The following is a 14,891-nucleotide window of genomic DNA, read 5'->3' as shown; positions in this document are numbered from 1 at the left end:
TATACAAGGAGCTGTGCCAGGCCCGCCATGTCTTTTGACTCATACAGCTGTAACGCATAGAGTTCACTGGCTTGTATGCGAAGCAGTAATTGTTTCAAAACATCTCTTGCCATGTCACTGATGCGTCGTGAAACAGTGTTGTTTGAGGAAGTCATTGTCTGTTTATTTCTTTTTTTACTTTTCCCCTCAGCATTGTCCCAGCCATATCCGTTGCAGCAGGAAGAATTAAGTCCTCCGCAATAGTATGGGGCTTGCCTGTCCATATGATGATTCTAGCCCCTTCTTATTAATGGTACAGTATCTGTTGCTTTCATATACTGTATGTCTTACTACTCGAAAGTTGTCTTAATTCTCTCCAAAAACTTCTTTGGCAAATTTTTCAAATTGGCATGTTTTGTTTCGAAATGTCTGCGCAAGATTCCAATTCCTCCATCAGTGCTCAGATTGTCCGCAATAGGCTGAGAGAGGCTGGACTGAGGGCTTGTAGGCCTGTTGTAAGGTAGATCCTCACCAGACATCACCGGCAATAACATCTCCTATGGGCACAAACCCACCGTCGCTGGAACAGACAGGAATAGCAAAAAGTGCTCTTCACTGACGAGTCGTGGTTTTGTCTCACCAGGGGTGATGGTCGGATTCACGTTTATCGTCGAAGGAATGAGCATTACACTAAGGCCTGTACTCTGGAGCGGGATCGATTTGGAGGTGGAGGGTCCGTCATGGCCTGGGGCGGTGTGTCACAGCATCATCGGATTGAGCTTGTTGTCATTGCAGGCAATCTCAATGCTGTGCATTACAGGGAAGACATCCTCCTCCCTCATGTGGTACCCTTCCTGCAGGCTCATCCTGACATGACCCTCCAGCATGACAACGACACCAGCCATACTACTCGTCCTGTGCGTGATTTCCAGCAAGACAGGAATGTCAGTGTTCTGCCATGGCCAGCGAAGAGCCCGGATCTCAATCCCATTGAGCACATCTGGGACCTGTTGGATCGGATGGTGAGGGCTAGGGCCATTCCCCCCAGAAATGTCCGGGAACTTGCAGGTGCCTTGGTGGAAGAGTGGGGTAACATCTCACAGCAAGAACTGSCAAATCTGGTGCAGTCCATGAGGAGGAGATGCACTGCAGTACTTAATGGCCACACCAGATACTGACTGTTACTTTTGATTTGTTCAGGGACACATTATTCAATTTCTGTGAGTCACATGTCTGTGGAACTTGTTCAGTTTATGTCTCAGTTGTTGAGTCTTGTTATGTTCATACAAATATTTACACATGTTAAGTTTGCTGAAAATAAATGCAGTTGACAGTAAGAGGACATTTCTTTTTTTGCTGAGTTTATAACACACTGTGGCTGAGGAAAGGCACTATTCCCAATGTAAGTGAACCCCAAGTCAATGTAGTTCTCATCATATTTGCGCTTCTTCGATGGTCCAACCTCCCTGTCTGTTGTTCGGTGCTTTCCCGGGTAAGGGGGCAGTAGCTATTCGGCTGCATCAGATTCACAACTCAGTGTCCATGCTAGCTGGGCTAACAACAAATGTAGAATATCTGATGCTTACATTGGATGTGCTCGTGGAAGCATGTTACGCACGCCTCTGAGAAGAGGGAACGCAACTCCCTGCTGCAACTCAACTCCCTGTGAAGTGCAAGAGGTATGGACTGTAGGCGTGAGTAAGGACGACAAAGGCAGATTTTACCGTTACTAGGATTTATTTCCTTACGGTAATATGGGGAAAAGGGGCTGGACGGAACCAAAGCAAAGAAAGTAAATATCAAAACTTCCCCCTTTCCTATCTAACCTGCCTACCCACTACTTACCTATCTTAGCACCACCTGGTGCCCTAACCAAAATACAGGGGGTGGTCCGCCCAGGTCTTACCTAGTGTGCCTAGACAATGAATATACTACGGGTATATGTATGCCCGCGGGCCTCTTGCCTAAGCACTCCCAAAGTGCCTTCTCCTTCCCCCCTGGGAACAAATGAAACAGAACAATTACTAACAATTTCACAAACACTCAGAAACACAGGACATCAATGAGGCTCTGTCTGACTGAGCAACAAACTCACAGAATATACTAACTGCTCCCAGCAACAACTAACACAGTTAAATTACCCCAAGCCATCAGCCTCCTCTCTCAGCAAATATCTCTCTTTTAAATCAAACTCTCTGCCTTCCTCAGCCTTCAAGATCTCTCCCTGCCTATCCTCTCTCTCTAATAATTTCTCTCCCTCCAAAAAAATCTCTCTTCCTGAACAGAACACTGGATTTTATTTTCCTCAGGTGGCAAAGGTAATTAGTGTCAGCTGCTTCTTGACAAGGGGGCGTGGTCAGCTCTCCAATTATCAATTAGCCATGGAGTACTCAGGAAGCTATCTCCTGAAACACACACTCAAATACATACCAAAACACGAAAACTGGGGAACGTAACAAAGCAGAACAACTTGTGTCGTCAACAGGTGCAGGTGTAGTACTGCTGGTAGTAGCAGTACTACCAGTAGAGTGGTATGTGTCTCTATGGACGCGGGCCTTACTCTTTCTAACCATGGAGGCGCTACCAGGAGACAGGCCAGTACATCAGGAGATGTGGAGGAGGCCGTAGGAGGCAACAACCACGCAGCAGGACCGCTACCTCCGCCTTTGTGCAAGGAGGAGCACTGCAGAGCCCTGCAAAATGACTCCAGCAGGCCACAATGTGCATGTGTCAGCATATGGTCTCACAAGGGGTCTGAGGATCTCATCTCGGTACCTAATGGCAGTCAGGCTACCTCTGGTGAGCACATGGAGGGCTGTGCGGCCCCACAAAGAAATGCCACCCCACACCATGACTGACCCACCGCCAAACCGGTCATGCTGGAGGATGTTGCAGGCAGCAGAACGTTCTCCACGGCGTCTCCAGACTCTGTCACGTCTGTCACATGTGCTCATGTGCTCAGTGTGAACCTGCTTTCATCTGTGAAGAGCACAGGGCGCCAGTGGCGAATTTGCCAATCTGGGTGTCTCTGGCAAATTGCCAAACGTCCTGCACGCTGTAAGCACAACCCCCACCTGTGGACGTCGGGCCCTCATACCACCCTCATGGAGTCTGTTTCTGACCGTTTGAGCAGACACATGCACATTTGTGGCCTGCTGGAGGTCATTTTGCAGGGCTCTGGCAGTGCTCCTCCTTGCACAAAGGCGGAGGTAGCGGTCCTGCTGTGGGTTGTTGCCCTCCTACGGCCTCCTCCATGTCTCCTGATGTACTGGCCTGTCTCCTGTAGCGCCTCCATGCTCTGGACACTACACTGACAGACACAGCAAACCTTCTTGCCCACAGCTCGCATTGATGTGCCATCCTGGATGAGCTGCATTACCTGAGCCACTTGTGTGGGTTGTAGACTCCGTCTCATGCTACACTAGAGTGAAAGCACCGCCAGCATTCAAAAGTGACCAAAACATCAGCCAGGAAGCATAGGAACTGAGAAGTGGTCTGTGGTCACCACCTGCAGAACCACTCCTTTATTGGGGGTGTCTTGCTAATTGCCTATAATTTCCACCTTTTGTCTATTCCATTTGCACAACAGCATGTGAAATTTATTGTCAATCAGTGTTGCTTCCTAAGTGGCAGTTTGATTTCACAGAAGTGTGATTGCTTGGAGTTACATTGTGTTGTTTAAGTGTTCCCTTTATTTTTTTGAGCAGTGTATATTTTTTTATTAGTATTATTATTATTATTTAAAAAAAATGTGAATCACTTTTTTATTTGGCGTACTCCCGACGGCATTGTGTTCCCCGGTTTTGGGAATAGCTGCTCCAGGTAGATGGGTTGCCTCTCACAATGTAACAATGTTCCAGCATACATATACATTTAGATTTTAATTTAATAATAACAAATATTTGTTTATTTTCTATTGAGAATACTTATTTGGGGATTTGTTTTATATTGCACAATTTCACAGGCAACCACTGTGATAGCAAGGCAGGTTCTATTATAAAGCAAGATGTTTTTGTATTTGAGTGCAGTAGTCAGAGAAGATATTATCATGGTGAAACACATTTAATCATGGTCGGACAGTGGGAATTAGAATTGTGTAAAACCAGCCCAGAAGGGCCTCCATTGTCAGTCTATCCCTTCACTCAGGGGACCCCTGTCTACCATGAAGGTCCTATACAAAGTCAATCCATTTGACATTGTTGTAAAGGACTTCCCCTCACAATATGGTCACAGCCTAGACGTGTCCTCCACTTTTAAGTGGCATTGTAAAAAAAGCCATATGTTTCCACACACAGTTTACAGCAGCAAAATAAGTGGTAGCTACTATATCTGCATAATATCAAGGCCTGTAGCCTGGTGACTTGACCTGGAGGTTAATCTAATCCATGTGACGTGGTTTTGGTTTAAAGCCTAGCTAGCTGCAGAAGCTAATAGCACTCAAATGACTGTCTGTCTGTCTGGTGAATGAGTTTTGGAGGGAGTTATCACCTCAGTCAGGAATAGGCTACTAACCTGGACCTATCAATCTGTTCTGGTGGTGAGTCTGTCGGTCTGTTTTTCTGCATCTGCACGATACTTTGTTAATATTTTTTATATACAATACAATGTTAATAATGTCATTATTATATCATATTTTCCTTATTTTAACAATACCCTGATACTGTATTATAAAATTGGCAGATCTGCAAAAGGAGGCTACAGTCATAGTATGTGGGTACTACAACAGTCCATGCTATCTGGGACCCTTGGGACATCCCAACCACATTGAAGTTTAAATTTAAGATGGCGGTTGGGAACTTGGGCCGGTGGCCGATAGGTCTCTGGTTCGGGTCCGTTTTGACTTGGTGGGAGATCTGTCAACATGCCCTTGGCCGGGGCGCTTCACCCTGGTTGCTCCTGTAGGTCGTTCTGGATGGGAGTCTGCTAGATGACTGAATGTAGTGTAAATGTTGAGCGGCTTCACTGCAGGTAGATTGTATGTTTTAATATTTAAAAAATAAAACATTAAGATGGTTAAGTTTAGGGTAGGGACGTCAAGGATCCCAGATAGCACTGACAATACTACAACATGGCTGCTTTTACTCTTCTCTGAACAGCTGATTTAACCACAAAAAAGTAAACATGACTTTCTTAATTGCAAATTAGTGAGTATTGTCTTGAGTTGTTGCCACCAGCTATATGTCATTGTGTATAGTGGTCAGCAGAGGGCGCTAGAAGACACATTTTACCTTAACATTTCAAGGCCTCTTTGCAAGAGCTCAAACTGAACAAATCAATTTTAACCTTCAAATTCTGAATGCAGTGTGTGCACCCCTGGGTCAAACGAAGTTCCCTGCTAAAGCACAGGTTGCCAAACCAACCAATAAGTATAATACAACAGATACAAAAGGCCAGGGATTTCTATTACTTTGTTTCCTCTTGTCTGTGATCAAAGGGTGTGTTGGGGATATATCTGCTTCCTTCCTCTATCTATCCGCTATGTGGTAAAACTACCCAGTAGGCAATGAGAAGGGCTCTAGTCTAAAAACAAGATGTCTTCTTGAATGAATCCAGCCTCTTCCCTATGCTCTAGTCTCCTCATGTCTCATTAAAAGTTGGAGGGAGACAGATGGTGCTGTGCAAGTCAAGCATGGCTGACTTCATATGTCGGCTTCTATCTCTGTGTGAGCTGTTTCGTGTAACTCTTAGGCTGTGTTCAGACAGGCAGCCCAATTCGGATATTTTTTTTCACTAATTGGTATTTTGACCTATCAGATCAGCTCTGAAAAAGACCTGCTGAGCCCAGCCTTTGACGCTCTTCTCCCTCTTTCTCTCTCCAGCCCCGAGGGCGAGTATGTATTCTTAACGGTCCACCCTTCAGGGGAGTGAGTGTGGATGGATTGGTGAGATGAAAGTACAAAACATTTTGAGGTAACGAGATTAAGAAATTAAATAACTTTTTATTGGTTAAAAATCATATTTATTGTGTATTATAACACATAAGACCACAATCATGCATACAGTACAATTAATAGATTTAATTTCCATTTTCATTATTCAAAAATAAAAACACCTCGAACGCTGAGAACAATGTAAAGAAACAAAACAAAGGAGAAGTTCCCCTTGTATCTGAACGCAACGACATATTATACAGAATAGGTCATACTTTCACAGAACTAGCGTAAAGCTGTAAAACAAAGTCTTCCTCTTTCCTATATTGAATAAGAAATATACAGTATAAATACAGTAGGACCTCAGAGATACGAACACTTCAGGAATGGAGGTCGTTCAAAACACTGAAATGTTTGTAATTTTTTTAAATATACTGAAAAAATATCAAACCATTATAGAAAATATGAACTGAGTATTTCCATGTATTTTCTCGGGCCAACTGATCACCTTGAACAGGATATGGTCTTGACTCTGTCATGGACGAACAGCAGTCTATTAGTAAACATTCAACATCACCCTCCTTTACTCCTCATTCTAGACCTAGCACAGGGACACTGATGAATAGTCATTGACTGAAAATGCTGGATAGAGGGGTTCAGTGAAGGTGGAGTGGAATGTGTGCAGGTGGGTCAGTGTGTCAGAGGAGACTAGGTAGAAGGATAGAGTGCCTTGTGAGGAGTTCAGATACACCCCAACTCTGTCAGCGCAGGAAGAGGGGACAGGTATGACCTTGTTCGTATTATTGTGACAGATATATAGTCTGCGTTTGAGGAGTCTCAGGCTCCAGGATTTGTCATTGTAACCGAGCAAACAGTCATGTCCTTTTCCAACCCTGCTCATGTCTTTATATGTCACACCTACACTAACCGCTCTCCCACTCCACTCAGCCTCCCAGTAACAGCGCCCAGTCAGAACCTCTCTACACAGCACCTGAGGACAGTCATCAAATCTCTCGATGTGAGGACAGTACGGATGATCATCAGCCTCACATATCACAGTTCTTCCGCTGTTGGACAGAGACAGCTTTCTGTGTGTTGTGTTAGGGTCCAGTGTGAGTGCACAGGCATCTGCAGGAAAGAACTGAGGTTAGGAAGGAGGGTAGACGTGCCAAGATTCATTTATGCATATAGGAGACAAGAGGATAAGTTAACAATGTCAAACGTACACTTCTTCAGGCCTGATTTTAAGTAGCACTCTTCATTGTGTTCCACACTGTAAGGGAAGCCGAGGAACATTGATTTAGTGACCTGTAACTCAGTGAAACCTGCACACACAGATTAAGCCTAGCCGTGGACTAAGGAGAACTTTCAAGTTACTTGATTTACTTTAGTATGAAATGTGGATCCTCCCGTGCTGCAGAGAGCAGTCTCACTCCTGTGTCTCCTGGGTGATTGTAGCTCAGATCCAGCTCCCTCAGGTTTGAGGCGTTTGACCTCAGAGCTGAGGTCAGAGAAGCACATCCTTCCTCTGAGACAATACAGCCAGACAGCCTCCAAAGAGAAGACATCACTATTTCAAAAGCAGACATCTACCTGCTTATTTGACATATGTGAATGGATAACTTATTTCTATTTCTAAATATAACCTAATGAAATGTGCTGTGTATGGTAATTTCATAATCTCTTATTGGGTGATAAGTTAACTACCTCAGTGTCTCCAGTTTACAATGTGGATTCCCCAGTACAGCAGACAGCAGCTTCACGCCTGAATCATACAGGTCATTGTCACTGAGGTCCAGCTCTCTCAGGTTTGAGATATTTGAACGTAGAGCTGAAGCCAAAGAGGTACAACCTTCCTTTGTCACGCCACAGGATGACAACCTGCAAGAAGAGGTCAGAGAAATCTTGAAATGGTCAAATGTTTAAGTACCAAACCATTTGTGAGATTGCTTTCTGTGTAGTAAAATTGGACTGGTATCCGCTAATATAACTGTGATGATTCCACTGATTTTCAAAACGTATCTATTTTCCTTTCTAATTTTGAAAACAAAAGGGCCTACTTCAATGTTTCCAATTTCTGCAGTCCAGCAGAGAGCAGTTTCACACCAGAATCCTGGAGCTCATTGTCACTCAGGTCCAGGTCTCTCAGGTGTGACGAGTCTGAGCTAAGAGCAGACTCCAAAGCTGAACAGCATTCCGCTGTTAGATTGCATCGATTTAGCCTTTGGAAATGGAGACAATAAATCATGGTCAGATTATGAGTAATAGACTACATATAATTACACCAAAAAGTGTAACAAACAAAATTCCTCACCTCAATATTTTCAGTTTACAGTGTTGACTACTCAACCCGGCACAGATTAGATCCATACTGGAGTTCTGCAGGTAATTGTAACTCAGGTCCAGCTTTTGCAGTGGGGAGTTTGATGACTTGAGAGCTGAAGCCACTACTCCACACAATTTCTCTGTGATGTTCCAGTTAGAAAGTCTATAATGGCAGGGTAAATACAGAGTGAGTATACATTCAAACTTACTTTCTGTACAAATGTACAGGTATGTGTGAAAGTTAACACTTAACACTCACAGGGCATTTATGCAGCACTTCACAACTGGAATCATCCTCCATTGGCCCTCCTCAGAAGTGTTGTACTTCTTTGGGTCAAACTCATGCAGAATCCCAGTTGACATTAGTACATAAGCCAGAGCTGTGCATTGTTCAGGTGAGAGCTTTTTTCCTCCATGATTTCCTGGCTTCAAGTATGCTTGAACCTCTTCAAGAAGGGTATTGTCATTGATTTCAGCCAAGCAGAATAAAAGGTTGATGCATCTCTCAGGGGATTTGTAATACCTCAGCATCTCCTTTATGTATTTCTTTGTTTCCTCAACACTCTCTGCACAGCTCTCCATCTCTGGCAGTAGGTCTTGTAGGAGTATCTGATTGGAGTCCAGTGAGAGGCCAAGAAGGAAGCGGAGCATAATGTCCAGATGTCCATTTTCACTCTCCAAGGCATTGAGCACTGCGCTCTTCAGTAACACATGAAAGGCTGGTTTTTCATGTAGAACCAGCTCTGAAGACTCAGAGTCAGACCCTTCTACTGCCTCATCATCCAAAAGACAATGTTCCTCAGGCTCTTCCTCCAGAGTGGAGATTTCTTCACAGTATTCCAATTGGTCAGACTCCAGACTTTCTCCAGGCCCATCTCTCTGTGAAGCATCTAAATGGTATCCAACGTGTTTGCTCAACAGAGAGTCTTCCTCAACCAACGTGTCATTGAGGAAAGACTTCAGCACCTCCATGTTATCAGTTGTGTAGCAGTAAAGCAAATACAGTGCGGCAAAGTACTCCTGGATGGTCAAATGCAAAAAGCAGTAGACTGTCTTGCTGTAGAGCCCAACCTCTTGTTTGAAGATTTCTGTGCACAATCCAGATTGCACTGAAACTTTTTTGATGTCAATGCCACACTCTCTCAGATCCTTCTCATAAAATATGAAATTGCTTTTCGTCAGGTGTTCAAAAGCTAGCTTGGCCAGCTTTAGAATGATTTCTTTATCTGATTTCAAGATCCTCCGCGCATCTGTCTCTTCGATGTTATGGTACTTCTGGTTCTTCAGGTTTGTCTGAATGAGCACGAAGTGTGTGTACATCTCAGAAAGGGTTTTAGGGATTTCTTTGCAGTCATCTCTGAACTTCTCCCATAGAACTGTAGCAGTGATCCAGCAGAAGACAGGAATGTGGCACATGATGTTGAGGCTCCTTGTTGTCTTTATGTGTGAGATGATTCTGTTGGCCAGCTTTGCATCTGAACAGAATCTCTTCCTGAAGTACTCCTCCTCCTGCAAGTCATTGAACCCACGCACTTCTGTCATCTTTGTAATGTTCTTCCTGGGGATTTTATTGGCTGCTGCTGGTCGGGAGGTTATCCAGAGGCTAGCTCTTGGTGACAGATTCCCCTTAATGAGATTTGTCAATAGGACATCAATGGGCGCTTCTTCTGCTATGTCAAACAATGTTTCGTTTTGATTAAAATCAAGTGCAAATCGGCTTTCATCCAGACCATCGAAGATGAACAGAACTTGACAACCTGCAATTGTATTTGCATCCTCTATATCTCCAAGTTCATGGTAGAAGCCACACAGAAGGCTATGAAGACTGGACTGCTTTTTGAACAAATTCAATTCCCGGAATGGAAGCAGAAATATAAAATCCAGATGCTGATTGGCTTTTCCTTCTGCCCAGTCAAGGATGAACTTCTGGACTGTGACTGTTTTTCCGATCCCAGCAATGCCCTTGGTCATCACAGTTGTGATTATTCTGTTCTGTCCAGGTAAAGGTTTAAAGATGTCGTTGCAATTGATAGGAGTGTCTTCTGATGTGCATGTTCTGGATGCTGTCTCGATCTGCAACACCTCATGTTCATTACAGACCCCTTCAGTCTCTCCTGCTGTGATGTAGAGTTCTGTGTAAATATTTTTGAGAGGAGTTTCATTTCTGGAGTTGCCTTCAAACAGGTGTTCACAGCGGCTTTTCATTCTGGCTTTAAGATTCGCTTTGACTCTCTGTAGGACACCATCCTCTGCAAGGAGGAAGTTACAGGGACACAAAACACAGATGAGGTATGTATGAGGTGATGACAAATAGCACAAGTCAAATAATCATATTGTCAAGTCTTCCAGTAATGCATAACATCGATATCTACTTAGCAGTAGGTCTTCTTTGTGCCTGCTTTGCTTTAGCTTAGATGTGCACCAGATACAGGAAAAGGATGTCAGGCCAACCTTCACTTACTGTAGGCACAGGATGAAAACAAAAACACGCAGTCAGTTTATGGTGCTACAATTAAATGCGGAATATAAATGATGACTCCATTTTGATCCAGTTCAGGGCAGGCAGCCTAGTGTTTAAGAATGTTGTGACAGTAACCAAAAGGATGCTGGTTCGAATCCGCGAGCAGGCTAGGTGAAAAATCTGCCGATGTACCCTTGAGCACGGTACGTAACCCTAAATGCTCCTGTAAGTCACTCTGGATAAAAATGTCTGTAAATTACTTTCATTTTTTATTTATAAAAAAATAAATACCACTAATACTACTACTATTACTACTGCTACTATTACTACTACTGCTACTATTACTACTGCTACTATTACTAATTAACACTGCTACTATTACTACTGYTACTATTACTACTACTGCTACTATTACTACTGCTACTATTACTAATTAACACTGCTACTATTACTACTGCTACTATTACTACTGCTACTATTAATACTGTTACTGCTACTAAAGGTACACTAGTAATTTACATAATATACTGTAATCTATCAAGTATATTTGTTTAAAATAGCAAAAAAGATATTTGTCTTACCCTTGATCACTGCCTTGTGGAGCCTGTGACAAGTCTACTGGAATATACAAAACATAAATATTGTTTAGGATACAAATCATTTGGTATTTGAGAGGGACAAATTCTATAAGAAATTAGAAAGAAAAGCACAAGGTCTCCCTAATGGAGCTAATGTTATTCATATGAGTAATTTTAAAATGTCATGAACCATGAAAATGCCTGTTAGAAACCATTCAGATGCTGATTAGAATCATAGCAGATACACCTACCTCTCTGGTGAGATGGCATGCTAATATTAACAGGGCCCGAAAAGAAGTTGTTGCTGAGTTGAGGTGCAAAGTTAGTGCCTCCAGACTGGGCAATGTAGGAATGGCTGGGAGCATGTGGTGGTAACATGAGGGATGGGGAGACTGGTAAAATGGGTGACRAGAGAGAAGGAGGGTCAGATAAAACGGAGGATGGGAGAGAGGGATTGTGTGGTGAAGCTGTGGACGACAGAGAGAAAAGGTGGGGATGAGTGCAGGGTGGAAGGGGGTGTGGCGAAATGGAGGAATGGAGAGGCTGGCAGTTTGATGAAAAATAAGAAGATGGGAGTGGTAGTGACGCTTCTGTCTGCTCAGTGGTTGGTTGATCTCCTAGACCTAGAGAGAGGACAGAGAGAGTTGGATACTACACATTTGACACTTACAAAAAAATCGGACTGTTAAATGGCTTACTCGTTTCTCTGTTGCTTGTGGTTGGGTYGTTGTGTTCTCGTAGTATCTGTTCAGAAGTGGCAGTGAGGGGGGAACGCAGAAGCCTCTCCCTACACTGGGGACAGGATGCTGACAGTCGGCAAGGTTGGCCCCATATCTTTCTAATGCATGGCTTGGTGCCAAGGAGATTCTTGTTCCACTTAGGTTTCTGCAACAATAAGGGTTATTACAGTTTCATCTAGTCTAAAATCCAACCATGGCGTATAAGAATTGGCCTACACAAAATGTGTGTTTGTGTTATTTGTATTGTTTAAAAAGTTGTTAGAAGAAACAATATGSTCTTTAGCCAAATGTACTGATCTTTTAGATGATAGATGACTGACGACATCATTGTTTATATGACACTTGATAAGAATAGTAGATTTCAAAGACAGAAAAAACATGTTTAATCATCAACATTAGTCGTAGTATGGGCTATATACTGTATAGGCTCAATGAACGCTTTACAAAGTTACATTATGATTACATTAAATTAGCAATACACATAACTCATAAAACATCTATGTGTCAATGTGGGTTTTTCAAAATGAAGAGAATACATACAATGTTCCTTTAACTTTAGATTTACAGAGAGCCATTGACTAACCTTTGGATTGATCGTCTTTGCAATGGTCCGTCTCTTTTTGTTATTCATGGTGTCCTCCAAAACGTGTTCCGACAGGCTGCGACCAGTTTCCTCTTCTTGTCTATGTCATAGAGAATGAGGGATAAACAGTAACCTACAATTGAATTCTCATTATGCGCAGGAAAACCATTTGATTCAGTTGCATTTAGCTAACTTGCATGCAGTCTCTTAGGTTGCCTGTAGCTTCTATGGCTAACAATATACACAGAGTATACCAAACATTAGGAACACCTTCCTGATAATGAGTTGCACTTAGCCTATCATGTGTTTGTGCGAGAGCAAAGGGCACCAACCACACACATGACAGAGACCTTTCTAGACAAACAAGTTGTTGAAATGGTTACCATATGATTAGTCCCAATAGTCTCTCTAACAAAGAAGAATGGAACAGGAATAGAAAGAATAAATGCTGTTCGCACATGCAAGACACATGCAAGATACCTTAATAAAAAATGAATAAAGTGAAAGTGAAAGTCACTCAGTAAAATACTACTTAAGTAAAAGTCTAAAAGTATTTGGTTTTAAATATGCTTTAGTATCAAAAGTAAATGTAATTGCTAAAATATATGTGTGTCAAAAGTAAAAGTATAAATATTTTCTAATTCCTTATTTTATTTATATATAGATAGCCAGGGGCACACTCCAACAATAATTTACAAACAAAGCATGTGTGTTTAGTGAGTCCACCAGCTCAAAGGCAGTATGGGATGACCAGCAATGTTCTCTTGATAAGTGAGGGTGATTCCCTGATCCACCTCTATGCAGACGACACCATTCTGTATACATCTGGCCCTTGGGACACAGTGTTAATAACTAACCTCCAAACGAGCTTCAATGCCATACAACACCCCTTCCGTGGCCTCCAACTGCTCTTTAACGCTAGTAAAACCAAATGCATGCTTTTCAACCCTTCACTGCCCGCACCCGCCCACCCGACTAGCATCACTACTCTGGACGTGTATATATATGTGGACAACTACAAATACCTAGGTGTCTGGCTAGACTGTAAACTCTCCTTCCAGACTCATATTAAACATCTCCAATCCAAAATGAAATCTAGAATCGGCTTCCTATTTCACAACAAAGCCTCCTTCACTCACGCCGCCAAACATACCCTCGTAAAACTGACTGTCCTACCAATCCTCGACTTCGACGATGTCATTTACAAAATAGCTTCCAATACTCTACTCAGCAAACTGGATGTAGTCTATCACAGTGCCACCCGTTTTGTCACCGAAGCCCCTTATACCACCCACCACTGCGACCTGTATGCTCTAGTCGGCTGGCCCTCGCTATATAATCGTCGCCAGACCCACTGGCTCCAGGTCATCTATAAGTCTATGCTAGGTAAAGCTCCGCCTTATCTCAGCTCACTGGTCACGATAACAACACCCACCCGTAGCACGCGCTCCAGCAGGTATATCTCACTGGTCGTCCCCAAAGCCAACACCTCCTTTGACCGCCAGTTCTCTGCTGCCAATGGACTAATCGCTGAAGCTGGAGACTTATATTTCTCTCACTAACTTTAAACATCAGCTATCTGAGCAGCTAACCGATCGCTGCAGCTGTACATAGCCCATCTGTAAATAGCCCACCCAATCTACCTACCTCATCCCCATATTGTTTTTATTTACTTTTCTGCTCTTTTGCACACCAGTATTTCTACTTGCACAGCATCATCTGCTCATCTATCACTCCAGTGTTAATTTGCTAAACTGTAATTACTTCACTACTATGTCCTAYTTATTGCCGTACCTCCTCACGCCATTTGCACACACTGTATATAGACTTTATTTTTTCTCTATTGTGTTAACTGTATGCTTGTTTATTCCATGTGTAACTCTGTGTTGTTGTTTGTGTCACACTGCTTTGCTTTATCTTGGCCAGGTCGCAGTTGTAAATGAGAACTTGTTCTCAACTAGCTTACCTGGTTAAATAAAGGTGAAATAAAAATAAAGAAAATTTGAAAAAAACAAGTGTGTGAAATTCACAATTTTCCTGTCCTGATAATCATTCAAAATGTAACAAGTACTTTTTTGTATCAGGGAAAAGGTATGGAGTAAAATGTATATACTTTTCTTTAGGAATGTAGTGAAGTAAAAGTAAAAGTTGTCAAAAATATAAATAATAAAGTAAATTACAGATACCCAAAAAACTACCTAAGTTGTACTTTAAAGTATTTTACTTAAGTACTTTACAACACTGTCTAACGTTTACAAGTAGCCTAGTTCACTTCAACTTTTACAAATTGCAACAGTGAACAACGTGCAATGTACAAACGACAGAAGCAACTCACCCGACTACTGCCCTCATCCA

At 42.6% G+C, this 14,891-nt stretch overlaps 1 protein-coding gene across 2 annotated transcripts; it reads right to left on the bottom strand.

Annotated features, from left to right (window-relative positions):
- Nucleotides 1-6,035: 6,035 nt before the first annotated feature.
- Nucleotides 6,036-12,822, bottom strand: LOC112068417 (protein NLRC3). Of its 2 annotated transcripts, none has more exons than XM_070438147.1 (11): nt 12,537-12,822; nt 11,912-12,098; nt 11,465-11,836; nt 11,220-11,253; nt 8,434-10,425; nt 8,164-8,337; nt 7,910-8,071; nt 7,557-7,730; nt 7,236-7,400; nt 7,076-7,122; nt 6,036-6,977 (listed from the first exon to the last, which is right to left on the bottom strand). In XM_070438147.1, the coding sequence occupies exons 1-11, from the start codon at nt 12,582-12,584 to the stop codon at nt 6,451-6,453; spliced, it is 3,882 nt and encodes a 1,293-aa protein (XP_070294248.1). In that variant the 5' UTR covers nt 12,585-12,822; the 3' UTR covers nt 6,036-6,450. The 2 variants fall into 2 exon arrangements, with proteins under 2 accessions (XP_070294248.1, XP_070294249.1); XM_070438148.1 differs by having other exon boundaries at nt 6,417-6,977; nt 7,236-7,419.
- Between the last annotated feature and the right edge of the window lie 2,069 nt (nt 12,823-14,891).

Source organism: Salvelinus sp. IW2-2015, unplaced genomic scaffold (assembly GCF_002910315.2).
Source record: "Salvelinus sp. IW2-2015 unplaced genomic scaffold, ASM291031v2 Un_scaffold511, whole genome shotgun sequence".
Taxonomy (NCBI): domain Eukaryota; kingdom Metazoa; phylum Chordata; class Actinopteri; order Salmoniformes; family Salmonidae; genus Salvelinus; species Salvelinus sp. IW2-2015.
The sequence above is the reverse complement of the archived record's forward strand: the minus strand, read 5'-3'. Positions and strand labels throughout refer to the sequence as shown.